The sequence below is a fragment of the Biomphalaria glabrata genome, chromosome 16 (genome assembly GCF_947242115.1).
Source record: "Biomphalaria glabrata chromosome 16, xgBioGlab47.1, whole genome shotgun sequence".
Lineage (NCBI taxonomy): Eukaryota > Metazoa > Mollusca > Gastropoda > Planorbidae > Biomphalaria > Biomphalaria glabrata.
Window position 1 is genome coordinate 10,091,367 of NC_074726.1, and position 25,678 is coordinate 10,117,044.

A 25,678-nucleotide genomic window follows, 5' to 3' on the forward strand; every position below is an offset into this window, starting at 1 on the left:
TGCACTCATGGTTGACAATCTTTGCTCTTACTACAATCTTTGCTCTAACTACAATCTTTGCTCTTACTACAATCTTTGCCCTTACAACAATCTTTGCTCTTACTACAATCTTTGCCCTTACAACAATCTTTGCTCTTACTACAATCTTTGCTTTGCTCTTACTACAATCTTTACCCTTACTACAATCTTTGCTTTGCTCTTACTACAATCTTTGCTCTTACTACAATCTTTGCTCTTACTACAATCTTTGCTCTTACTACAATCTTTGCCCTTACAACAATCTTTGCTCTTACTACAATCTTTGCTTTGCTCTTACTACAATCTTTACCCTTACTACAATCTTTGCTTTGCTCTTACTACAATCTTTGCTTTGCTTTTACTACAATCTTTGCTCTTACTACAATCTTTGCTTTGCTCTTACTACAATCTTTGCTCTTACTACAATCTTTGCCCTTACAACAATCTTTGCTCTTACTACAATCTTTGATCTTACTACAATCTTTGATCTTACTACAATCTTTGATCTAACTACAATCTTTGCCTTTACTACAATCTTTGATCTTACTACAATCTTTGCCTTTACTACAATCTTTGATCTTACTACAATCTTTGCCTTTACTACAATCTTTGATCTTACTACAATCTTTGCCTTTACTACAATCTTTGATCTTACTACAATCTTTGCCTTTACTACAATCTTTGATCTTACTACAATCTTTGCCTTTACTACAATCTTTGATCTTACTACAATCTTTGCTCTTACTACAATCTTTGCCTTTACTACAATCTTTGCCTTTACTACAATCTTTGCCTTTACTACAATCTTTGATCTTACTACAATCTTTGCCTTTACTACAATCTTTGCCTTTACTACAATCTGGGGTTCTACAATTTTATGTGTTCCTCTTCATTTTCTTTTTACTGCAGTAGTGGATTGAACTAACAATCTTTCTTCAAATAGACAGAATGAACAAATGTGTGGGAAGTGTGGTCGAGAGGTCAAGTAAGCTTAAACTTGGATTTGGCTTCCTATGGAGGGGACTTGAGCAGAGTTCTGTTTACAGAGCGCCTAAAGGCAGCATGGAAAATTTTCTCCCAGACACCCCCCTCCCCAAATGGGCCCACAAATGAGATTGGACCATAGCACTCTGAGCATGCTATAAGTATGAAAGTAGTGCTATATAAAAGCCATAATTTATTTATTTATTTAAATAATAATCTATATATATAATTTTCTTCTTCCCTCAGAGTTTGGACAAGAAGAAGAAGTAAAGGAAAGATTACTCTCTTATTTCTGCAATTTTTTTTTTGAGTTTTCAAAAGATTTTAATAATTATCGGATATTTCCATGACTTTTTCGTATATTTTGTTATAAGTTATAAAACTGTTTAAATTAATAATTTACACCTAGAATTAGCGCGGGTCCTTTGATAGTGCGGGGCACACTGCGGTCACATAGGGGCCTAAGGCCGGCCCTGCAAAATAACGGTTAAAGGTACGCCGTGGGTCGACTAGTAATAATAATAATAATCTTTATTGTCTGTAAGGAAATTTGCCTTACAATTTGTGCATTACACAAAACAAAACATTGTAACTAGAAAAAAACAAAATGTACATTCACACCTGACTCACTCATAATTTTAATGTGAAAAGTTTATATCAAATTGTTTCTATGTAATGATTTGAATGCCAGGGGAACAAAAGAGTGTTTGTGTCTGTCTTTGCTATCAGTGTCTTGTATCTCTTTTGTGATGGTAAAATCACAAAATCTTGACCCAAAGGGTGATTTTTATTTCTAGAATCTTTTTAGCTTTTTTATGGATGTTTGTCTCAAACAGCTGCCAAAATGGGGTTTGTTTTTTGCCCATTACTTTACCAGCAGCATTTAGGATTCTATGGAGTTTATTTTTATTTTTAATACTCAGATTGCCATACTAGACAGTCATATTAAAGCTTAAAATATTGCAGATGTGAGCGTGATAAAACATAGCTAAGGCCTTTTCACTAACATTAAACGAGGACAGTTTTCTCAGTAATCGTAATCTTTGCTGCCCTTTTTTGCTGATATAATCAGTATTTGCAGTAAAATTTAGTTTATGGTCTAGGATAGTACCAAGGTATTTAAAAGTTTGCACTATTTCAATAGTCTCTCATTTTCTTTCTTTTCCCTACCAATGTAAGAGAAGAAGGTTACCTTTAGGTGCAAACTTGGTAAGCAACATCTCCCTCTCTTCATGGCGCACCTTGCACTCACTGCGGCAACGCTCCAAAGTTTTGGAAACATTCTCTAGCAGCTTCTTGTAGTAGTCAACACCTTTCTGTGACTTGGCCAGCAATTCTTCATACTTCTCATAGGACAGAATCAAATCTTGTACAGCCTTGTCTCGCCTGAAACAAACAACAACAACATAGTATTATTGAAGTTAAATATAATGGCAATAATATTTTTTATGTGATAAGAATAATTATAATTATAAAAATAATAAACATTTTAAAAAATTTCAAAACATGAATTTTTAAAAGAAGAATTTAAGTACTGCAGAATTAAGTAGAAATTTTTTTAATTTTGTAGAACCATTCAGGAAAACGCTCAACCTGAGACAAGTCTGACACCGTGATTAGCTTGAGCATAGAAGGAAGATTACACAATGCCTCAAAGCAAACAAGACTGAAACTAACCATTAACAAATACAATTCCACAACAGTATTTCTTGGCTTTATTCAATGAAATTCTTCTCATCAGAATATATCCACTTGAATCTCCCATGACTGATGGGACACAAAATAAAATGAGCTTATGACATGCTGAGCTCACATAAAAATAAAAAGCAACTCAATTGCACCACAACTACCAATTAACACAGAAGTAATCAAGAAAAAGAAGACAAAAAAGAAGACAAAAAAGTGAATGTAGCATTATGTCTAGTTCACTAATTGCTAAGGTACAGACTGAACTTTATAATAAGTTTAAAGAACTTACTTAGTAGATGCTTCTATATAAGCCTGTCTGATCAAAGCAAACTTAGCATTGACATCAGTTAGGTGCCTGAGAATGTTGTCCTGAGCTGAAAGGTTTTGTCTGATGTAGGTGACCACCTGGTCATGTTTCTTTAGTTGTTCCCTAAATACACTCTGAATGAGAAATGCAAGAAGACAATGAGATAAATAAAATATGTGCAAAGGATCCTCTGGAAAACAAAACATTAGGTAGAATGAAAGTGTAAAGTTCCCATTTCAGACCTTGCGACCTATAGGGTAGAGGATGTTAAGGTCATCTATTTCTTCTTTCCCCAACTTAAGTCAGGTACCCAATGGGGAGCCCTAAAAATTCTGAAATTCAAAATCCCAGTCTTCATCTTCGAAGGACCCCCAAATTCAAAAGCCAAGCCTTGGGGGAGCTACCACCTTCTACCAAGCGCGTCCCCAGGTGTCGGATAGCTGTGATTATCAAATAAACAGCCTTGGATCAACTGGTTTGCAGTCATAGAGGATGAGGTGGGGTATTCCAGTGGTTAGGATATTCACTAAAAAACATCTCAGAAATCCATGGAAATGATTGTAAAAGCGAGTATAGGGCGCTCTAACTCTAAACCCGGGTGGATGAAGCTCGTTAGCTAGGAATAGCAGTTCATCTAGGAGAGAAAACTCTGAAAATAAACACCTGTTGCCTTGCAGATGATCTTGGATGATCAAAGGCTATGGGAGCACACCTAAATAGAAAAGCAGGCTGAAGACGGATTCATTGGGTCTCCTGGGGCATAACACATTGACACGCAACCTCATCTATGATGAAGTTCAGTAACGATTCTAACAGATGTTCGTCCTGCCTGTGGAATCCTGCCATGCAGGTAGGGGGGCCTTGAAGGAGCCCACACAAGCGAGCTGGTGGTTCTTCAATCTCTGCCTGTGGAGCCAGGAGCAGGGACAAGAAAGTAAATACTACTGGCCAACACACCAAGACCAAAAGTCTAAAAATCGTACAATGGAATGCAGAGGGCATCCAAAAGAACAAAGAAGCTCTAAAAATATTTCTGCATGAGAAAGAAATAGAAGTAGCTTGCATCCAGGAAACTCATTTGAACAGTAATCTATGTTTCTCCATTAGAGGCTACACCTGCATCAGACAAGATAGAGAAAACAGACCCAAAGGAGGAATCCTCATCCTCATAAAAAATGACATCCTTACAACAGACATGACTCTGCCCAACTCCTCAGAATCAAAAATGATGGGCACAAAGCTGATTCTCCCAGATGGAAATATTAATTTATTTAACTGCTACCTCCCACCAGACAAGGAAATAGAGATTGATCACAAACAAATATCTGACCAAGAAGAATGTCTTGTCTTAGGAGATATGAATAGTCACGCTAAGAGCTGGGGATACCAAAAACTCAACGCCAGGGGAGAAGAAATCAAAGAATGGCAAGAAGAGACTAATAAACCTGAGGATAAACCAACCTTTTTCTCAAGAGCCTGGCTAACATCAACCACTCCAGATCTCGCCTTTGCAACTGACAACATATCAAAAATGTGCACAAGAGATGTTGCAGATCAGCTAACCACCAGTGACCACAGACCCATATTGATCAGTATTGATACCTCCTTCAAAATATCAGAAAACTCCACCATCCCCAGATGGAACTACAAAAAAAGCCAACTGGAACCTATTCTCAAAGCTCACAGACCTATATACAACTTCAATAAACTGCAAATCAAATCGGGTTAATGTCATACTCAGATTTCTCCAAAGAAAACCTCCTATCAGCTAAGGAATCTATTCCTAGAGGAGCAAGAAAAGATTATATTCCTAACTGGTCTGATCACCTAAAACAACTCCACAAGGCCACTATTGAAGCTAGAAACACAGTAGAAAATAACCCTTGTATAGAAAATAACATAAATCTAAAAGCTGCTAACACAGTTTAAAGGAAAAATTACCTTTCCACTATGAGGAAAAGTTGGCATGAAAAAAACAACAACTAAATGTAGAGAGACGGCCACAAAGTATAGCTAAATGTCTCAACCAGGAAGAAAACAGAACAACTCCCATAGTTATAGAAAAGGACAACAAACCCCTGAAAGGCCACGAAGCAGCAAATGAATTCATAAAGTATTTCCAAAGCGTAGAACAAATACAAATCAATGAAAGTAGAAACAAAAATGTAAACTCAGAAATTGAAGAAAAAATAAAGAAAACAAACCAGCTTACTCCTTGGGAATGACCACAAACCTTAAAATGAAGGAACTAGATGAAGCCCTAAAAGTCATCAAACCAAAACAAGCCCCGGGACAAGATAAATTTCTAATGACATGCTTCTTCACTTGGGTATTCAAGCCAAGAATCCCTAACATCTGGAAAAAAGCCATTATGATCCCTATACTAAAGCATGGCAAACCAAGAAATAAACTGGATAGCTACCGTCCCATCAGCCTCACTAGCTGTACTTGCAAACTTATGGAAAGAGAGGTAAATAGCAGACTCACTTGGATCCTTGTCAAATAACCTAATCACTGAAGCCAAGGCTGGCTTAAGCTAAGGAAGATCAACAGAAGATCAAATCGCCTTCATCACACAAGAAATAGAAGACGGCTTTCAAGAAAAGAAACCAACAACGATTGTGTGGGTCGACTTAGAAAAAGCATTTGATAAAGTCTGGGAACAAGGGCTCTTACTCAAGCTAATCCACCATCATATATCCCACAGAATGTACAACTGGATAAAGAAATATCTAAATAATCGAAAAGCTTTAGTTTGCATGCAAGGGCAAAGAAGTCACACAGTGGGTATAAAAAATTACGTCCCCCAAGGAGGAGTCCTATCCCCAACACTTTTCCTAATTTTCATAAACGATCTAAATCAAAACCTAGCAAGAAAAGTTAAAAGCAGCATGACCTTGCCTTAATTAGCACAGAAGAATATGTAAGAACATCAACATATACCATAGTCTCACTGTCAACAAAACAACAAACAATAAAATTAACATTAGATAAGGAAGCTTTAGAAAAAAATGACAGTCCTTTATATCTTGAAGTCACCTATGACCCGAGATTAACCTGGAAAAACCAAATAGATAAAACACAGAGTAAAGGCATCCAGAGACTATCTCTAATGAAAAAATTAGCTGGCACAGATTGGGGAGCTAATCACAACATCCTGAAAAAGACCTATTCCAGTTATGTGCTATGGAGGAAACCGCTGCCCTGGTCTCTCTGGATGAAAGAAGAGAAATAAAAATCCTTTCCCAATTCACTAAATTGGAAACCTTGGAGAGGCACCCACTTAAAACAAAAATCCACAAAACTGGCACTAAAAACCGTCTCTGTTTCATACAGGAATCTCTAACCCTAAAAAGAAACACCAACTTGAAAAAATAACTCTGGAATCCATGATACATCATAATGAATCTCCACCCTGGGACAAAAGCTCTCTTCCTACTATAAGAGACCATATTGAAAATATAACCAAAAAATCTGACTACATTCCACAGAGCTCAAGGAAATAGTGAACTGTTTCTACAAACTCATTATCCTAGCAATCAGTGGATCAGAGATTACACGGTCGGCTCATCACATAAAACCACCACAATAGGAGGAGCTGGAATACTCATTGAATGGCAGATGGAGAAAAACTAGAAAAATCCATTGCAACTGGAGAGCTCTCTGACAGACACAGAGCAGAAAGGGAAGCACTAGCATTAGCTGTTACCATGCTAGCAATTCATCCAAGTTCCCCACACAGTCAGATTGTCTTTCTAACAGATGCCAAAACAACCCTTTAAAGCTTGGAAAACTCTTGATAACTCTTATATAAAAAGTCTCAGGACAGCACTTATAAAGCTCAACAACAACAGCAAAAAAACTGTTATTCAATGGATACCAGCTCATATACACCTAGAAGGAAATGAGAAAGCTGACACACTCGCCAAGAGTGGGAGAACAAACTCACAAGTAAACTCTGTACTCTATCCAGAAGAAATGAAGAAACTAATAGTAAATAAAATAAAGTAATTAAAGTAGTTTGTATTGGAAGCAACATCATGTTACACACAAAATTTAATTTTTAAAATGATTTATACTTATTACATGTATGTGCATTCAATTTTTTTATTTCATTTTTAAAACAAAAAGTTACTTCAGATGACCATTAATAGCCTTGGCATCTATTTCAAGCATGCTGAAGGTAATGGTAACATTGAGCTAGAGATCTAAATCTGAATATAAGAAACAAAGCAATGGACACACCACGGACATGACCATGGCGGCTTCAAAAACCATTACATGATGTGAAAGATGGGAAAATGAATTGTAAATCCTAACCGCTTTATCTGTTATATCCTGTGTAACCAGAACATTGGTTATGTCATCGTTGTGGATTTTCTCTCTGAACTGATCCACTAGAGCCTTTCTCTGTTCCCTCATCTCATTGACCTTCTGAAGTAGCCTCCTTATTTCTGACACTATTTCCTCTTGTTCAACAGCTGGAATAAAAAATATAAAATAATGAGATTATGTAATCAAACACTTAAAGAAGACAATAAAAAAAGAACTAAAATATGAGAAACATATACAATAGTACTTTAAAAATTGAATCTTCATAGAGTTATAACACAAATAGCAATTTTGTAAATAGACAAGCTAAAAAAAAAGCTTATCTGAAGGAGAAAAACTCCACCCTTATAACTATATATAACAATAATGTATACGTTATTTCACTTATTTGATATCAAAAGAAAATAATTAATTACCAATTATAATTAATTGACTAATTGAAGTTTTTACCAGACAGACAGACAGAGTTGATATAAGCTTTGATTTTCAAGCTGCAGTTTCTAGGTGTCACCGGTCTTTGTGTTCAATTGGTTGACAGCTATTTTGTCTATCTTCATGTATGACTACCCTGTACTACTGAAGGGTTGAACTATTAAATCAAGTTCTTGTAATAGACCAACTGGATGAATGGGCATGTGGTAAAAGCTCTCAAGTGTCACCAAGATGGCATCTGGCTCAAACTCTGTATGACACCAGCTTCTGCCATTTTACTAGGATGAAATAATCTTCATTTCTGAATGTCTTACAGGTCAGATAGTAGAACTAGAATTTATGATTGTATTACTCAAATAACACTCTCACTATCTAACCATTGTGTGCTATATGCAAACAGGTATGTATACATATGGCATACAAGTATGCATGCATATGGCACACAAGTATGTATACATATGGCACACAAGTATGTATACATACACAGTGCTGGCTGGGCAGACGGGAGGAGATTATTGATCTCTGAAGGGTGGAGAACCAGCATCTTCAAGTTGTTGGTGTGTGTGTTCATGGCCTTGTGCAGAGTTGCATTCAACTGATTGCCCTCATCGTGGCGCTGTCTGTAAGTTGCTAGCTCTTCCTGTAGTCTAGGTAATACTGCACTGGGATTCTTCTTGCCATACTGTTTCTGCAATGTGATGGAACAAAATGTATACATTACGAGACTGCCCCGTGGTCATTCTTGATATAAATATATATATACTAATATACAATGAGATGTAGATAAAAAGAGACCCCAACAGCAAAGCTCTCTAGATTTACAGACTGTTGCTAAAAATAATGTAATATATTTTTAGTATTTAAATTAGATGTTCAGACTCTTAATTCTCAGCTTGAAATAATAAGGCAGAAGACAAATACCTTGCTCTACTTTGCAAACTATAACTACATCTTATCTTATATTTCCAAATAAAAGCAGATTGGTTCATTAGATGCCTTTTTATATTCCAATTGCATGTAAGATGCCATAGCATATTTAATCTAAAGCCCCTTGGGCAAATATAACCTGTGGTATAGTTCTAAAAATCCTGTGATGTTGTGGCTTTTGATTCTATGACAGTGTTATTGATTAACCAAAATGAGCTATTTATTATATCAGAATTATATGTAGTCCAGGATTTGAAACTTATGAGAATAAGGGCATTTTAGTATTTAAAACAAAACAACAGTAAAACAACAACATTATTGATAGCTCTATTGGGTTAATGGAGGAAATAGGCTTTCATAATGCCAAATCTGAACAAACGTTTACAAATAAAGTGAAACAAGCAATCATTTAGTAGAAGTATTCAGACAATCGTAGAATAACATTTGATTTTAAATTAACATCACCTCCATCTGTTCTGTTTTTTCATTGTCTTCGTTTAACAGCTGTTGAATTTCCTCGAGGCTGAGCTGTACTTCTGTAGCAAGACCAGACACACCTGAGGCAGAGATAGATGGAGTATAGATTAACAGAACTATTGGCTAGAAGTTACATTATTTTCATTTTATACCATTAGTAACATAACAGAAATTGTAAGCAGTTAATGAGAAAGTTTTGTAAATCAGACCAAATATAATATAAAAACCCAAAATAGTGACATTAGTTACTGGCTACAATATTTATATGTGACATGATGGCTCAAAGATATTGTAAGGATCCAATTCTAGCAGGATATTTATTAAGAGATTACTCTCTGAACAAAGGCCAATAGCTGATAATGCCATGGCAGTGGCTGAAAAGAGACATTAGGGTTCTGTTTGTAAACAAGGTAGAAACAACAGTATCACTATAATCAGTAAAAGTAGAACTGGACTGACAATGAAAACAGAGAATAACCCAGTTGCATTAGAGTTTTGCTTGTAAACATGTTCAATATGAATGAAAAACTGCAGATAAAATTACTTTTGCTACCTGTTGAAAATAAACCCATAATGTATAAAAAAGTGTCTTGGATGTTAAGTAGTTAAGATGCTGTGAATTCAACAACTTGTTGATTGTGGTGATGCTGTTCTAGAAAGTCAATCAGCAGTTTCAAAACTACATCTACTACATGTGCCTAGAAGCAATTGAAGAAAGAAACAGGAAATTTTATGAATAAATGTAAAACTTTCACAATAAGTGGAAATTAGAGCGAAAAAAACAACAACATGAGATGTAGGAGGTTCTTCACAGATCTCGTGAAGTCTTAAAAATTTGACAATAAATCTTGAGGTTCATCTGAAGAAGGGTAAATAGCTTTGAGATTTATGATTAAATTGATCTCAAGAATGAAGAAAGCACATAAGGGTCAAAAGTTGAAAAAATGCCACCAAGTTTTATATTGAACACACAATATTGAAAGATATGACTCACTATCAAAAGTCATTGTTCAAGGTACAGTTGAGTCAGCACAAAAAAAAAGGAGTCGTCCAAAGAAAAGCTGGCTGGATAACTTAAAAGAATGGACAAGCCACTCTCTTGATATCCTGCTAAGAACAGCTGCTGACCAGGAAAAGTGGAGGGATTTGATTAAACCAACTGTTACACCCCCTTATGACAAAAGTCAAGGGATAGACAAGGGAGGTAAAAGAATTGTTCAAGCAAATGCATTAATAAACACCACAACTCCAATACATGACAAGCAATAAAACCTTAACAAAAAAATGTGATGAATAACCTACTAGCCATAGAGTCAGTAAGCTCCTTGATGGCATTCGCTCGCACACTCATAGCTGCACACTTCTCCATTAAATTTTCTGGCATGAGATTGGGTTTAGGTATCAACTGTTCCACGTCACACTGCAGCGAGGACATAAACTGGCTGTGAAGTAATACAAAACGTACTGCGTTGGTTGCTAATAGATTTTAAAAAAAGCCTAACCACTATATTGTTAATGTTCTCTAAAAATAAACTGTGCAAGCATTTTGGAGCTCTCTCTCCCACAGAAACTCCCTTCTTTACAGTTGGAAATAGGGCTGACCATGAAAACAGAGCTGACCATGAAAACAAGAGAAGCAATAAATAGCTAAGCTTCTTTTCCATTACGTTTTGTTTTGAAAGTGGGGTTACCAGATGTCCTGCAATGAGGTCATGCCCCCCCCCCCCCTTTTATAGTTTGTCCTACAGCCGGCTGGCATTAGCCTAAAGTGTAAAAATGTCTGACTTTATCACTGTTGTTTACTGCAATGATATAGATCTTTTTAATCAAATTTCACACTTCATATCTTCTGGTTTAAATTCAAACATTCCCTTAGCATAGAAAAATCAAAAGATGTCAAGCTTGACTGTGTTGATTAGTTTAACTTCTTTATAATGAGTGGCATGACAAAAGCACAAGATACTGACCCATAATACAGAGCACCATCCAATCGACATTGAGTGTTACTATTTGTGATTAATTTTTGGTATTCACATAGACGGCTAATGTTATTGCTGGTTGTACAAGAAATACATGTACATTCTCAGATCAAATGATGTAAGTTTCCATGTTTTGGTGATGGACGCTCAGAGAATGAAGCCAGCAAAAAACACAGAAACACCAGTTTTTTAATTTTACTTTTGTATTTTTTTTTGTTGTGCTCCTTTGTAAAACTTTGTCCTTCTTTGGGTATGTAGGTGTCAGGTAACGCTAACTGAAAGGAGTTTTCTCTGGTCAATATCTGTTACAATTTGAATTCTTGACAAACAGTTTTCCCTTCTGGAATCACTCTATAGAGGTGAGTATCACAAAGCAACATAGGGCGTAATCATCTTGTTTTTTTCAAGTAATGTCTGTATTTTATAAGATAAGATATCAACAATCTTTGCAGTTATGATAATGCTTAGAGGATACAAATATTTCTACAGGCTGAGTCTGCAAACCATATGGTGAGAAACATTTGTGAAAGATATGCTCTACTCACTCAAGTTCCATATTCTTCTGATCCACTTCTTCCATAACAGATCTGGACAACTTTGCTTTCTCTTCACTAGAGGAAAAAAAAAAGAATCAGTAAATTTAACAAAACAATTTCAATGAAAAAAATAACGAACTGTCACAGGACCGCTATGAAGAAAGTCAAGGGACAGACGATGAGAATGGTATTTTTGTACACACACTCACACATATATACCTGTAAATGGAGGAGGCCTCATGAGCTTCCATCGGCACAAGTTTTTGGAAAATATCTGGCCCAGAGATTTCTTTATCAGTCGGATCAAAGGGTATACCTTTTACTAAACATGCCCCTACAATGAATAGAAAATATAAAAATAATTCTCAAGACATGTATAGAGTAATGCATTAAAACAAACTTACACTAGGTTCAGGTTTAAGGTTTGCCAAAATATTTATTTGAATAGCAAAGCAATGCATATGAAGGAAACATGAGTCCATCCGACTCCACATGGTACCTCCCTTCAGTTGGGAAAATAAAGGTATCTGTTTAGCTGGACACACTAGGGCCCTTTGTAACAGAATAACTGTGAACATTATGCACTAAAGAGGTGCTGAGCAGTAAAGAGCTTGGCTTCTGAACCGGGGTTCAAATCCTGGTGAAGACTAAAAAATTTTAATTTCGGGATCCTCTGGTGCTTCTGAGTCCACCCAGCTCTAATGGGTAGCTGACATAAGTTGGGGAAAAGTAAAGGCAGTTGGTCGTTGTGCTGGCAACATGACAACCTCGTTAACTGTAGGCCACAGAAACAGATGACCTTTACATCATCTGCCCTATAAACCAGAAGGTCTGAAAGGGAAACTTGACTTTCTTTTATGCACTGAATAAAAGGGGGACATTTGTTTTACCCAGACACACACAAACACACACAAACACAGCTAATGCTCTTTAGATTTGTAACAGCCATTTATTCTTTTGTAAGCAATCTTTTACCTTTAATCTCAGGTAAACTCTCTATAGCTGGGACCTTGGCATGATAAACAAAGTCATTATCTTTTTTGGCTGATTCATATCTGAAATAATGAAACACATTTAAACATGTGTAATAATTCAAAATGTGTTTATAAATGCTTAAATATTTCAAAAGTATGAGTGCCAAATTTTGGAAACATTTTGTAATTGCAATTATTACTAATTAAATCCTAAATTAACAATCAAGTAAAAAAAAATGTATGTATGTATGTTAATTGCACGAGGACTATAGACAGCTATATGGTTTAAAAATGGCACAGTGTAATTTCAATAAGCAGTGTCTGATTGCTCAATTTTTTGCTAGTATAACTTTTTAAAACAAATGCAAATTCTCCAATCAGAGTTTTTTAACCATTTGAAGATAGGAGATGTCTAAGGGTCTGATATCTGTGCAGATATTTAATTGTTGATGAAGAAATCTATACTATAAAATAGAAAGTAAGGCGTGTGTATGTATGTATGTCCCACATTGAAATCAAAACCGTTTGACCAATCTTGATAAAACTTGGCATAGATGTTTCTTGGGTGCTAACTGGAACTTTAACGTATGTATGGTAGCCGTAAAACAAACTTAAGACCCTCAAAACAAAAAGTTGCCCAACTCTATGAAAGTACTATTATTTTATAGATCTAGGACATGTTTACATGAGACAAGTTGAAAGGATCTACTAGATCTAATTTTAAGAACTACACTTTGCACAGATAGTTTTTATACTTTGACACATGAAAATACAATATATAGTCAATTGATTTCATTATTTAATCAAATTGATCATCAAATGTGTGTTTCAAAAGCATTTTTACATAAATTCGTTCCTTATATCTGCAAATTTAGACATCCTGACATACTTTAGAATCCCCTTCAATTAACAAATCAGGTAAACCCGTTTTAATTGTATTTTATATCCCATTCATCTCGCGCTACTTTCATTTTATTGCTACAGTTATCTCTATTCACTTTTAACAAATCGGGTAAATCCGTTTCCTTATTATTTTATATTTGATATGGGTGTATTTTCGCAAAACTACTTTTATTTTGTGGCGAAAGAGAAAAACCTTTAAAGGAACATTAGCTAATTTTGACATAAATATAAATACAATTCAATAGATTAGTAATACACAAACTAAGGCCAGCAGGCCGAGGCTAATGTCTGGCTAGAATCTCTCTCTCTCTCTCTATATATATATATATATAATTCTCTTCCTGGCTCAACCATGGGGTAGACCATGATGAAAAATTCATGAAAAGATAACTCTTTTATTTCTGCAAGTCGGACTAGAGTTACCCCACGTAACTTTCGTGGTGACAGAGAGTGAGGCTCAGATAAAAAAAAAAAAGGGGGGGGGGGGCATTAGCTGCGCCACGTGTCAGCTCTCAAAGAGTATTGTACATTTTCATTGAATCATTAAAATCATTATACATTTCGTAATCCAACAAAAGATTTTTATATTTCCAATGTAAGCATTTAAACAAGTGTTTCACAATAGGAACAGAGCAATGAAAGATACTATTCAAACTGACAGTTTTCCTTCTATTTCCACAAAATGGTATCTACTTTTATCTTACTACTCTTTCAAATTTTATTTTTTTACAAACGTTTTAAAATTAAATACAAAATTTTTTAAACACAAACAATTGCAGCCTATTAGGCTAATGTTGATTTTGTTATGGGGAAGATCTAGATTATTTAACTTTCAAGTGTGTGACGTTTCTATGAAGAAGAAAAATGCACTTACTTTCCCAGAATAACATCTTTAGCAAAATGCAAACTATCTAGAACCTCAGGAACTTCATTCTGAAAAGGAAATAATACCAATCTCAATATTTACTTTAAATGTATAACCATTCTATTTTTAAGCAGTTTTGTTAGCTTAAATAATGTACACAAGTAAAATATATTTTAAAAAATGAGAACCTTAAAAGTTTAATTAAATACAATCAGCTACAAGAATCTGGAATTCAGCGAGGAGTCATTTATAAAGTTTCATTATTTGCTGTACAAATTAAACAAACTTTTAAAAGCAAAAAATATTATTAATGATGCTAATAGTTAAACATTTTGAAATTTGAATGCATTTCAATGCATTGATTCAGCACCCGTTACCATAGCTGCAGCTCAAGGCAAGTGCTACTTTTGTGGAGGTGCTATCCACTCTTGTAGCAAATGCCCCGCTAAAGATGCAATCTGTAATAAATGCTGTAAAAAGGGACACTTCAAAAAGGTATGCAAATCAAATTTTTCTATAGTTTACAGACCTAACTCTGATTCAGAAGCTTATACAATAACAGCAGCCTCTTTGTTTTCTCTATTCTTATGCTGTGATGAAAATACAAGTTAACAACAATACACTTGATGCCCTCATCAATACAGGTAGTTTGGACAGTTACATTTTTGCATCGGCTGTCAGAAAGTATAGATTTAGAACTTTTCACTCATCAAAACATATAATTTTGTCCAACACGAATCTAAGTGGTTATACCTGCGGCCATATTAAAACTGACATTAAAAGTAAAGGCTCCACTTAAAAAGACTTCAAGCTACTGGAGGGTACATATGCTTATATTGACATCACCATTTGTGGTAGGAACAGAGAAGAGCATGATAAAAATCTGCATAAATTTCTTGAGGCTATAAAAAAATATGGACTAACTCTTAATGATGAAAAGTGTGCATACGCTTCTTCAAGAATAAGACTACTAGGTTATGAAGTCTCACATAATGAGATAAAGCCAGACCCCGACAGACTACTGCCCTTGTGTCAACTTCCTCCACCCGAGAACCTAAATGCACAAAGGCGAGCTGTAGGTCTATTCTCCTACTATGTCAACTGGATAGGACATTTCTCAGATAAGTTCCATCCTTTAGTACACAAAAGAACTTTCCCACTCTCTGAGAGAGTCAAAGATACATTTCAAGCGTTGAAAGAAGAACTAGGAATGGCAGTAGACCACAAAATGCCACAGGAGCTTGAAATAGATGCATCGGATATCGCTATATCTGCTACCTTATCCCAGAACAAAAGACCAGTTGCTTTCGTCTCTAGAACACTATCTCTTAGCGAGAGACGTCAATCCTCTGTAGAGAAAGAAGCAATGGCTACAGTTGAATCAATCAAGAAATGAAGACATTTTCTATTATCAAAGGTCAGTATCCTTCATGCTTAACCCTTGTCATCACGGTAAGATTAAAAATGACTAAATTTAGAGGTGGAGAATAGAACTATCAATATACAGTTTTGATATGTGTTACCGTCCGGGGGCTGACAACATGGCAGTCGATGCACTTTCTCTTGGATTCTGTGCAAGTACCCCCCCCCCCCCCCCCCCCAGGTCTTTGAAAGAACTTCACAACACTCTTTACCATCCTGGCATAGTGCGAATGCTCCATTTCGTCCGGTCAAAGAATCTCCCGTATGCAGTTAAAGAAATAAGAACTATAGCAAACAATTGTCCCATCTGTGCAGAGATAAAACCTCGTTTTTATCAACCATCTGCCGGCAGCTTAGTAAAAGCCACATCACCATTTGAGAATTCGAGAGACTTAATGTTGACTTTAAAGGACCACTCCCTTCTACCACTAAAAATAAATATTTATTATTATTTATTTTTGGGACGCCCTCGTATTTACATTCTGACCGAGGATCAGCCTTCATGTCTGAAGAGCTACGATCTTTCCTCAGAGGTAAAGGCATAGTAACAAGCAGATCCACCGCATATAATGCCAAAGGGAACAGGCAAGTAGAAAAACTGAGCTCGACTCTCTGGAAGTCAATTCTTCTTGTTGTCAGGTCAAGAGGGCTACATAATACACAATGGGAGCTAGCCCTAAACGACGCTCTCCATTCAATTAGATATCTACTATGCACTGCTACAAACATGACGCCTGACGAAAGACTATTTTCCTACAAAAGAAGGTCCGCCTGTGGTGTCTCTCTACCAACCTGGCTATCTGTTCCAGGGCATGTCCTGGTGAGAAGGCACGCAAGGCAAACAAATATGATCCGCTGGTAGATAAAGTGGAGCTTATTGAAGCAAATCAGAACTATGCCCACATACGTCTTCCAAATGGACGGAAAGAAACTGTCTCACTACATCATTTGGCTCAGAGAGGAGACTCATCTTCAGAGTTCGTATTACATGATTTAGCTCAGAGAAAGGTTGAGACATCTTCTGAGGTCTCTCAACATCAATTGGCTCCTGGTAACACTGAGACTTCGCCGGTGCCTCCCAACACTCATAAGTTTCTAGGGGTGACATAGAGACATCTGCAGAAAACATGGTTACACCTGCTTTAAGAGCAGAGGAAAACACCATTGAAAATGGACTAAAATCACTTGCCAGAGATACGCCCGTACAGCACTTTTATAATCTCAGAAGTAGAGCCAAAAGAAACTAAATGGGGCGGGGGGGGGGGGGGGGGGGGGGGGTTGAATGTTATGTATCTATGTTTCTTGTTGTGTGTTGTGAATTGACTTTTCTAGTGTGTCTAAATGTCTTGGTGTCCAGGTCAGCTTGTGTGTGTGTATGTACTGTGTTATTGCAAACTGTTTTGTCATTCTTGTTCAATAAAGCCTAGGATCAAGACATGTTTTCTTGTAATGTTTTATCAGGTTACTACAAAGAGTTTCTGCATTCAACACTAAGTTATATTAAGTGAATGTACCCAGAAAGAGAAAATAACAAAAAAAAAAAAAAAACTTAAAATAACCTTCGCCAGTTGGGTAGCCTTTGTTAGCTCATCTTTGGCAGCTGTTAAGTACGCCAAACATTCACCGGGCTTTTGTGCTTCTTCAGCCTCACGACCCAAGAAGAAATACGTAATGCTCTGGTAGAAGGCATTTTTCATGATGAGACGTCTGCTCCATTCCTACAATCAAGACATGATTACAATAAGCATTACTTTCAAATAGAAAAAATTTGTTAATAAATTTAAAGTTATATATTTATTTATTTAAAATATTAACACCTTCCAAGTTACAAATAAGATGTACATATTAAGTTTTATGCACCTTGTGCATCCTAGAATTAATCTGTTGCTTGCTGTCAGCCAGATCAATGAGGCCACAGGCTTCCTTGTAAAATTCAACAACTTTGGCAGCTACTTTGGCTGTGATACTGTTCTTTCTGTTGTCAAATATTGATTTCTCTAGTATACACTCTTGGGCTTGGGCCTGTAAAAAAAACATTAATATTCAACATAAATTTAGCAAAGAATTATTGGATTGTGTTATTATTTATTTTTTTTTGTGAAAGGTAACAGCTATTGTTGACAATAGTCTTGAGACAATCATTCTTAAAAATCAACTATTGATTTTTCTGAAAAGAAATGAGAAACAGAGATTCTAGTTAATCTCTTAGACCTTTATATATATTTTGTTTTAGCAAAGGGGGAAAAAATATTTTTTTCTAATCCATAATATTGATACCATAGCTAATTAACCATCAACCAATTATAAAAGGTGAAAATATAGAAACAAACAAAAAATCAAAAAATAAATAAAAAACATGCTTATTATGAAGAATGAAAAAGCAAAATAGCCTAAACAATTATTTTTTTTGACTCAATATTTACACTTTTGCATGCCAGGTTGGTGATATTAAGCTTTCTACACTTTAAAAAAAATTGCATTATCACTAGGAAATAAAAGAAAGAGTAAATGCCATTTGGAAAATAGAAACAACAAAATTACTAATTAGTAGATTTGAATGAAGCATCCACCTACCAGCATTAACGTAATGTGAAAGTTTAAGAGCTCAAAGCTCATGTCAGTACTCATGGATGAACTACAGAAGTTATTGCGCAGCAACTCAAAGGCCCAAGCAGCACACTGGAAGTGGGTGCAAGACACTTTCATTCCCTGGGGAATAACAAGAAAAACTTAGATCACATTTTAAAACCAGTTTAAGGTACATTGTACATAAGAATAAAGCAATGCAATAGAACATCACAATCTTTGTCAATGATAGACCATATACCATGTTTCATAATCAAATTTTCCCAGCATCTGCATCAGTTTTGGAAATGGATGGTGGACTGAAATACGACTCTCTTAAATTCTTCTTTGGAACAATGGACAAGAGAGTGGAAGCATTAGCAAGATCAAAGGCCTATACAACTGTTCCTTCTGCTGCTTTTCTCAAAAAGTTTGGTGGAATCCAGGCTTTGTTCTTTTTCATTGTGCCAGCCAATGTAAGATTCCTGGATTTTTTTTTGTGTGGAGGGGGGGGGGGGGGGGAAATACCTTCATCACATTGACAGTACCATGGGGTCAACACGTCACTAAACAAAAAATTACCTAAATAATAAATAACAGATAATAATTTGAAACGGATAGCTGCCTGGTCATGTCGTATGCGCGATGGACTGTAGTTTGGACTTATTGATGGTCCCGGGTTTAACCCTGCCTGTTGGCATTCCCAGTCATCCTGCGGGAGGTTTAGACTAGGAAGTATATCTTCAACTCTTAAAAAACATCCAAAACAAGTGAAAATTTTTTTATGAACAAATTATCTAACACATGTAACGTACTTTGGAAAGCCTTACGACAAAATACATGGCAGGCAAAGTCATTAATCGCAATATTTTTTTTTAAGTTTGGTCCTAAAAAGGCTGTAGTCACGTTGACCCCACCATACTAGGGCAGGGTTAAATGATGAGTAAAACTAAACTAAACAAATCAGGCTTTGATTTGGTTCAGCAGCCAACAATGTTACCTACAGACTGTTCATTACCAAGGATACAAGTTAGAAAAGCAATACTAATGCGAATTGATTTACCTCAGCATTATGTCCAGTATCCAGAGCACCCAGCAGAGAGTGCAAGCTGCCAATATTATATAAGATACAGGCCTGTTCAAACTTGATATCACAGAGTGTTTGATCTCTTCCTGTCTGTATATCTTCCCTACAAATCAGCAACAAATAACATGCATGATAAGCAGGCTCAAGCTCAGAAATCTTCACTAAACTCAAACTAGCGTGTACTTCTGATCATGTGATTTGATTTAGCTCTACCTTTACACATTTCTTTCATGTGCTAATTACATTATTTCATTTCTATTTTATGACTATTTCTAATACAGTTTAGCAAGGTCAAATTTATTTTGTAAATATAATTTCACAGAACTTCTGTGCTGCTTTAATTCTCTTGGTTCTTGACACCTGGCACTTCATAAGTAAGACTGTTGATTAGTGACTGTTATGCTCCGCATATGGCACATATATCTTAAACAAATCTTGACAAAGACTAATATGTAAACGCATTCAATAGATTATTTTACCATGTAAATGCAATAGCAGCTTCTTCTCCTTCTCCCATGGGGAATCGCCCCTGCAAATACTGTAGCTGGGCATAATACTTTTTCAAGGTAGTGCAGCCCATGACATCTCGACTGACTTGAATAGCAGCCTGCAGGGACATCAAAGAATGATAAAACATGTTTATATATATTACACTTAAGTGTTATACAAATAAATAATTAAAACTAAAATGCACAGAGAGTCTAGGACAATTAAGTTGAACAATTGAAATATTATGCAAAGAGTTAACAGAGTTGAGCACAATAAAGCTGAACAATTCAAATAGAACACATCTCTTCTTTACCTGCCTGAGTTGTTCCAGGTCTGTGCAAGGTTTGTTATATAAGGCTGGATCTTCACCATAGTGATTCTTGATATACTGAAAGTAATACAAAGATAAAATAACTATAAGTTTTTTTTCTTTTATCAATTAATTTATTTCAATATATATATATAAATATATATGGGTTGACTTGGGTGGTTGAGAAGGGCATTGTCTAAGGGTTGGATTGCTGGTGAGCAACTCAAAGCCCCAGTGTTTTTGATGACAGGAAGAGTTGAATCTCTATCTAGCACTAGCATACTCTTAAAGATGACTCAACTCAATCAGATAGCTATCCATTTATTAAACTACTGAACACATGTACATGAAATTCAAGACTGTCAATTAGATAGTCCTACACTACACAGACTACCCATCTCTGATAGAAAAAAACTCTCATACTTTAAAAACAAAAAATATTTAAATATTACATAAACTTAAATATTCAAAACTGTAGAGTCCAAAGATATGAGAACGATGGAAATATGCTAGATGTTAATAGTGGAGTTAAAACTTTATAATGTGGATTAATCCTAATTAAAGTATTGCAACAGAGGAAATAGTTGACCGGGTGAAAGCAGTGGCTTACAGCCCTTCAAATCATATGAAGAAATACAAAACAAGTTCAGCATCAATAAAGATGTCCAGCCGCTACTCTAATACAAAACAGAAAATAAAATGAATGAAATTGACACCAAAATTTACATTGGCGTTCAAATTTTGTTACTAATGCCTGTAATAATGGCGATTCAGCCTCTGCTGAAAAGCTTTTCAAAATTGAAACTAATAAAAAAAATATTGAAGAAAAACCATGAGTCTGAAAAGACTTTAAGCTTTGGTTTTATCTTGATAGTCACTATAACCTGTGAAATATGAACACAGTTGAAATTACAAGTTTATTTGACTTTAAAATTGAAATGAATGTCTTTTTGATAAGTTTTTCTCACTACTCCCCTCAACTCAAGAAAACATCTAGAAACTGGAACAAACACAAAATAAAGCAGTGAGATTCATAACAAACAAATATTCACATTTGACTAGAGTAACATTGATAGTCAAATCACTAAACTAAATTTAGAAAGCCTCCAGGATAGAAGACTTAAAAGTAAATTTACACTGAACCGTAATCTTCAAATACAAAAACAAAACCTAATTAAAATACTCAGAAAGACACAAAGATAAAGGCACATTCCTTGTTCCACATGCTAGGACAAATTAGTACAAATATGCTCCTTCTTCCCAGTGCTATTAGAGCATGGGATGGGTTGCATGAGCTAGCCAGGAAATAACACTGGTAAAAATGCCTGATTAGATGCATGACACATAGGACGTAATCATCTTCATTTTGAAGTAACGTAGAGTGTATTTTATAAGATAAGATTCTCAAAGTGGTTTTTTAAATTCTCTGTATAGATACTCTAGATGTATCAAGTCTATGGTGGTTTAAATAAAAAACAAAATAAAGGGTAACCGTTTCGTTATTGAATGAACTTATTACTGCTATTATTATTAACAAACATTACTTTAAAGTTTAGACTAATTACATTTAGATAGTTCAGAATAGACCTAGATTTAGATCTAGATACTTTTAGGAGCGGGTGTGTATGGCAAGAGTGAATGTAGTGTTTCTTTGTTGCTATTTAAGTATGAAAGAGTTATATTCCTTTTTTTATACATTCCCAGGGTATGAATGTGAACAGTATGATACTAGTAGAGAGGCTATAGTAAATATACACATGATGTGGATTGAATGTTTAGATATAAAGTTCTAAATTTAATGTGTGGTGGAACAATATGTTTATTGGTTATGAGTACAACTACTACAAGTGCATCTGAGATATATTAAAGCTCCTAATTCTCTGGATAGTTGGATTTCTTGTTAAGTGTATTTAATAGTGACATTTGGATTTCTTTTAGGGTTCAAGTCATTGAGAGAGTTTTTAAGTATCTCATTTACATTTATTTGAGCCAAGTATTAATTAAAAGAACCTGACATAGTCACATGTAATACACTTCATACAGATATACTGATCTATAAACAAGTACTATAGTCTAGTACTAGTATCTATAGTATGATCTAGTCTGTCACTATAGAGACAATAGGTAGTGGCTATAGAGTATTGAGTTAATATTTATAGTATAAACTACTATAAACTATAGTATAAGTGTAATAAATAATAGTCCATAGACAGTATAGAATAGATTATCATTATCAAATGATTTAGATTATGATTAGTTTCTTCTTACATTAAGACATAAGTCATTAAAATTAAGTTAGATCTATCATTCATCATCTACATTATAATCTAATTTAATTATGTTATTATGATAATAATAATACTATTTATACTTAAAGTTAATACAGACGTTACTTCAAAAAAGATTTTTTATAATTGATCTATATTGACAATGAGATATCTAGATCTAGACTATCTATAGATCTAGTCTTCATTGCCATCATTAAAATTCAAATGACTTCAAATGTGATTATGAATCATCAATGAAACAGTCAGAAACATTTTCAATTGTATTATATTAATTATTTTGTCACTTTTGATTGAAAAGATTATCATCTATCTGATTAAAATTTAGAATAAAATACTAGGTCCCATCTAGATCAAAACTTCTTTATTTAGTGCGAACTTAGATCTGGATAATGTTTCTTTTACCTGTTTTAACGTTGGTCCAAATTCTACATATTCTGGACTATGTTTTAAATCAAATGATAACATCGGGAGTCTCGGTAGAGCCTCCATTTTTTTCTAATTCTTTGCGACGTAACTAATAATAAACATCGATCCGGAAGTAGTTCACGTAAGGGAAGAATTTTTAATTACCTCCCTTTCAGTTTTAAAAACATTACTTTAACAAAACAAAGTATTGTCATGAAGAGACACGTAGGTCTAGCTATTTCTAGATTCTGTATCAAATTTATTGTCCTGACTTGACTTAATCCTGCGCACTCCCAGGGGAGCATAGGGCCGCAACCACACCTCTCCACCGAACTCGGTTCTGAGCAGCTTTCTTCATCTGCTCCCATGTCATTCCTGGATTCCAATACCCTCAGCTTCACTGATGACTGCATGACCAGTGACCTCTTCCAGGTTTGCTTGGGTCTGCCCACTTTCCTCTTTCCTTGTGGGTTCCAGTCAAGTGCCTGCCTTGCAACACTGGTAGCTGGTTTTCGCAGGGTGTGTCCTATCCAGCTCCATTTTCGTTTTGTGATGTCATGGGCTATGGGCTTTTGTCTAGTTCTCTCCCACAAATCGATAGTAGTTATCTTTTCTGGCCACCTAATTCCTAATATCCGGAGTAGGCATCTGTTAACAAAGGTCTGGAGCTTTTCCATATTTATTGTCCTGATCACTCATAATCATTAATTCTTCCACTTCACGCGAATGATAAAATACGAAAATTTAACCTATTCTTACTTAACTAAAGCATAGGACAACTAAGCCATTTTCAAGATTGAAACCGCAAAAAATAAGGAATTTGTATATTCCTATATAGGCCTACCTATAATACAGTGTGTGGCGGCCGCCTTATCAGTGCGTGGGGCCAGGTCGAGTGTCATATGTATTAGACTACACGAAGCTCTTCAAAATAGACACTATATATAGCAGCTGGGATTGGATAGATCCACATGGAGAGCGAGCATAAAAGAAGGGTCCCGGATTGCAGATGCCGCACACAACAGTAGGCATAGTAGAAAGCAGGGCCTCCGCTAGGGTTGTTGCCGCCTGCGTGCGAAATTTAAAAATTCTGCCCCTCCTTTTCTTCTAGAAAAAGAAATGTATTACGACTGAGCTAGACCATGTACCAAAAGCGCCCATTGATTTAAATTCATGTTTGTAGATCATTCCTTTTTTTTCTTTCTTAATATTCACACCGTTGTCTTATCCCTCATGCTCTTTGTCATACAAAACATCATAAAAATTATATTTATATTTTTTTAATTTTCTTTCTGCATTATATTCTTGTCTTTTCAGAATTACTATGACCCTAATATGACACTAATCATTTACTCCTTTTGTACCTGTAGGCTAATTTCGTCTTTATTTATTAATTCCTAAAACATATGCATGACTAAATGCATGACGCGTAGGACGTAATTATCTTCTTTTTTTTTTTTGAAGTAACGTCTGTATTATATACGAAAAGATAACCGAATCAGTTTCATGCTGAACAAAGTGACTCGAAATACAAAAGCCATTGACGGTGAAACGTTTTCAACGTTTCGTAAACTTTGATAATGATTATCACAATTGTAAGTTGGAAAGATGTGCATTGTGTCCACAATTATCTTGACATTTACGCGGATTTGGAGGTGCCTATAAATTTATGCATCACATCACTTCAACAAAATGAAGCAAACCAGCGCTGAATATTTTTCTTGAATTGTTATAAAATAAATGATCATAAGTACAAGTCACTTATAGGCTTACAATGACTTGAACTAAAACACATTAAGGCAGTGCTTCTCAAACATTTCCGGGTACGACCCTCGCAAAAATAATAATAATAATAATAAAGGTCTACATTTGTCAAGGTCTTATTAGAAGATGAAACGACTTTTCTTTCTTAAGATATTTTAATTTGTAAACATTGGTAATATTCAGATACGGCGGACTAATAACTACAATGAAAATAAAACATTTTTTTCGTCTCCCTTCCCCCTTGTTGTTGATCGGTCGTTGGCTAAATTGTTGCTCCAAACAGCAAGTAGCCTACAACTACATAACTTAATGTAGATTACATCTATAATGACCTTAAAATATTCTACGCTTAACTAACTGCCATTTAACATAAAAAAGGAAAACGTTTTTAACATTAGTTTTTAATTACTATAGATCTACAGGGCTAAACAACAATATTTAGGCCTATATGTAATAAGTAGACACTAAGAAGAAAAAAATGTTTTGACTGATCTCCTTCTGTAATATAAGCGTCACCCGAAACAACCTATTACAGATAACCCGCGAAAATTCAACGTTAGAAATATGTAGCCCCATATGGAAAAACCCCTGGGAATCCCTTGCACGCCGCTCTATTTTATCTTATTAAAATGTTCCAAAATAGCTTCTTATGTACACCTATTTTTTTTTAAATAGTTTTCTAAAGATAATTGAATATTTAGAACTAGTCGACCGGCGGAGTAGCATACGCCGCTATTTTGCAGGGCCGACCTTAGGCCACTGCAACCTATGCGACCGCAGTGGGCCCCGCACTTTTATAGGACCCGCGCTAATTTTAGGTGTATAAATTATTAAATTAAACCATTTTATAACTTTTAACAGATTTCCCGCGGCCTCCTGTCACTTTAAAAGGAGGTCCTGGAAATCTCATGAAATTGCAAAATAT

At 35.3% G+C, this 25,678-nt stretch overlaps 1 protein-coding gene across 2 annotated transcripts in view; it reads right to left on the reverse strand.

Moving 5' to 3' along the window:
* Positions 1-23,123, reverse strand: part of LOC106057264 (tyrosine-protein phosphatase non-receptor type 23-like) — a 40,703-nt gene extending 17,580 nt beyond the window's left edge. For both annotated transcript variants that reach the window (XM_056013826.1, XM_056013825.1), the window contains exons 1-17: positions 22,987-23,123; positions 20,300-20,374; positions 19,977-20,104; positions 19,474-19,600; positions 18,420-18,554; positions 17,706-17,867; positions 17,405-17,563; positions 14,433-14,491; positions 12,657-12,736; positions 11,901-12,015; positions 11,691-11,756; positions 10,469-10,608; positions 9,155-9,246; positions 8,246-8,450; positions 7,319-7,479; positions 2,981-3,132; positions 2,195-2,388 (exon numbers count right to left, since the gene is read on the reverse strand). In XM_056013826.1, coding sequence (XP_055869801.1) covers positions 2,195-2,388; positions 2,981-3,132; positions 7,319-7,479; positions 8,246-8,450; positions 9,155-9,246; positions 10,469-10,608; positions 11,691-11,756; positions 11,901-12,015; positions 12,657-12,736; positions 14,433-14,491; positions 17,405-17,563; positions 17,706-17,867; positions 18,420-18,554; positions 19,474-19,600; positions 19,977-20,104; positions 20,300-20,374; positions 22,987-23,073 — 2,137 coding nt within the window. In that variant the 5' untranslated portion in view covers positions 23,074-23,123. The remainder of the gene's footprint in view (positions 1-2,194; positions 2,389-2,980; positions 3,133-7,318; positions 7,480-8,245; positions 8,451-9,154; positions 9,247-10,468; positions 10,609-11,690; positions 11,757-11,900; positions 12,016-12,656; positions 12,737-14,432; positions 14,492-17,404; positions 17,564-17,705; positions 17,868-18,419; positions 18,555-19,473; positions 19,601-19,976; positions 20,105-20,299; positions 20,375-22,986) is intronic.
* Between the last annotated feature and the right edge of the window lie 2,555 nt (positions 23,124-25,678).